We start from the raw sequence: 2,881 nt of genomic DNA, 5'->3' as shown, positions 1-2,881 counted from the left end.
AAATAATTCATTTGCATGAAATATAGAGCAACCACTGCCTATAAATTTTATTTCATATCCACATTATATTAAAAGAGGTACAGATATGATATTTCTCAAAATCTTTGGCATATAATAATATTTTTCTAATTCTAGAGTTTTTTTTGATGGTAGCTCCAGCAGGTAAGTTCCCACAGCTTCAGTAGAGATTGATTTTCCACTAACACCGAAAAGCTTGAACTCACTTTTCTTCAGCCCTTTGATTCTCTGTAACCCCTACAACGAATTGCAAATATGAGAACCACATACGGTATCCAATACCCATGAATTACTTGCTGAAGAACTTAGTGAAAATATAGTATGTATCATATATATACCTTTGTGTGCCACACTTGCATTTTCTTTCATCTTTGCAAGAAAACTCTTGCAATTTCTTTTCCAATGTCCCGTCTTGCCATAGTGATAACATGTCATATCTGCAGGGACATGCTTTGCCTTCTTCTTCTTGAAGGTGCTTCTTTTAGGGTTCAATTTCTTTCCTTTCTTTGAACCCTTCCTGCCATATTTATTTTTATCCACCATAAGAAGTGGACCTCTTTCTCCCTTTATATGATTTTTAGCTATTTTCAACATATTTAATAGCTCTAGCAGGAAAATATCTAGTTTGTTTATATGGTAATTCACCACAAACTGGGAGAATGATTCTGGGAGAGACTGGAGGATTAGATCTTGACTGAGTTCTGCATCCATGGTGAATCCTAATTGACCTAATTTGATGATCAAGTCAATCATCTTCAGTACATGATTTTGAACTGGAGTTCCCTCAGTCATCCAAGCCCGAAACAACTACTTAGATAATTCATATCTAGCAGTTCGGCTCTGTTCTCTATATAGCTCTTTTAAATTGAGCAGTATGAAAGAAGCATCCATTTCCTCATGTTGCCTCTATAATTCATTACTCATGGAGGCCAACATTATACATTTAACAACCATGCTATCATTTTGTCACATCTTATATGTGGCCTTTTCCTCCTTTGAAGCATCTTCACTGACTGGACTAGGGTCAGGTGTGTCCAGAATGTAAGACAACTTTTCTTGCATAAGCATTATATGCAAGTTTCTCAGCTAGTCCACATAATTGGGATCAGTCAGCTTATTTGCATCAAGGATGCAATGTAGTGAGAGTGAAGTAGCCATAATGTAGAGTTTTAATCTACAAGAATTAAGAATAATCATATAAGCAGACGATTCATGGTGACATATATAACTAGATGAGATCTTTTTATTCTAGTTATTGCTCTCACTATTTTATTATATATCGTAGCCCTCTCTATGATAGACGAGAAATCCTAAATCGATCTCTTAGTGGGGTTGAGATCTTTATTCCTTAAAGAAGTCTTGTGGATAGCACAACAAACTTCAGTGAGATCAAAGGTAGGAAAACTTTTCCAATTATATTCTCAACATAAACTGCCTCTAAAATATTTATAGTCTTGTAGATAGCACAACAAACCATAATATTTTAGTTAAGTCAAACCCTTCATTTCTATATAGCCATATTTGAAATTAATATTGCTCTTGTGGATAGCACAACAAAGCAATAATAATTCAAATATGCCATAAGCATTCATAATGCACCAAGATTTTATTATATTAGTCCCATAGTAAGTTTTGTGGATAGCACAACAAACTTACTATGATTCTTAAAATAATAATCATCTTAGCATGAAGGAAGGCTTTAGTAGTGTAATAAACACTGAGCAGACCAAATTCAAGATTTAGACTAACCCAATTGGTCAGATAAGTATGTGGGGTTCTCTCCGTTGCTTTTCTTAGACACCAATAAATTAGTTAAGTCAATCAACGAAACCAATTAAAGAACCACCTTTAACACTTGCCTAGATACCAATTGATTAATCGACTCAAGAATTGGTTAGCCACTGGTTCTGATCACTGTGACTTAATATAATTTTTTATGAGGGCTTTAGTGGTCACAAGCACATCCTTAAAAATTTAACTACATGATTATGATCTAACAAATATATATTAAATAAATCATAACAAAGTTATTTACATAATATAACACATATAGTATATCATATGCATGCAACTCGCATGTATATATAATTCTATATATAGACATGCTCATATAATTGAACCAATCAAGATTGGCTCTGATATCACTGTTGGGTTATGATAGCACAGTGGAAGTATGAATTTCATAACTTTGCGTAATAAAATCATAATTATCATACCCTAAGTTAAAACCTCCTTGGTGATTAACAATCAGATATCCAAACATGCATGACACTACAGAAGATATAGAAGAATACCTGATCGCTAAATCCAAAAAATTTTGATAGAACTTTCACTAGGCACCCAAGCGTTCGCCCTCCAATGGTGATCCACACAGAGACTGGATCAAGACACAAGCTCCTTCAAGACTATTCTTCTCTAATTTGGGTAGCACAACACTCTTGTGTTTTCTTGAACACCCTCCTTGAAAGAAGAGTGCCCTATAAGCCAATCGTAAGTGTGTTGTGATGGGACTTTCTTTAAAATTTTTCAACTCATGAAATGATATTTATTATTTGAGACATTGATTCATCATATTAGCTGCATCTTAATATGTCTAAGATTATGATGAACCCCAAAGATTAGGATAATAATTTTAGAAGACATGAATGGGTCATGCTAGTGAGATCTAAAATCTTAAAATCCTAATCCTAAATATTTCTGATCGTAGGAGCATTGAATCAGAGATTAATGTTCCAGATAGACTGGCACATTCTATGTATGCTCAATGAAGAGGGTGGCAGATCTTACTAGTCACTTGTGTGAGACATTAATACAAGGACATAGGTGCTCATTTCAGAAATGAGTTCACTGAATTGACTTGATG

General features: G+C 34.1%; 1 protein-coding gene across 1 annotated transcript; it reads right to left on the bottom strand.

The window, feature by feature from the left end:
- Positions 1-220: 220 nt before the first annotated feature.
- On the bottom strand, positions 221-729 carry LOC140853770 (uncharacterized). Its single transcript, XM_073248716.1, has 2 exons — positions 357-729; positions 221-255 (listed from the first exon to the last, which is right to left on the bottom strand). Exons 1-2 carry the CDS (start codon positions 727-729, stop codon positions 221-223), a joined length of 408 nt encoding a protein of 135 aa, XP_073104817.1.
- Between the last annotated feature and the right edge of the window lie 2,152 nt (positions 730-2,881).

The sequence above is a fragment of the Elaeis guineensis genome, chromosome 14, assembly GCF_000442705.2.
Source record: "Elaeis guineensis isolate ETL-2024a chromosome 14, EG11, whole genome shotgun sequence".
Taxonomy (NCBI): domain Eukaryota; kingdom Viridiplantae; phylum Streptophyta; class Magnoliopsida; order Arecales; family Arecaceae; genus Elaeis; species Elaeis guineensis.
The sequence above is the reverse complement of the archived record's forward strand: the minus strand, read 5'-3'. Positions and strand labels throughout refer to the sequence as shown.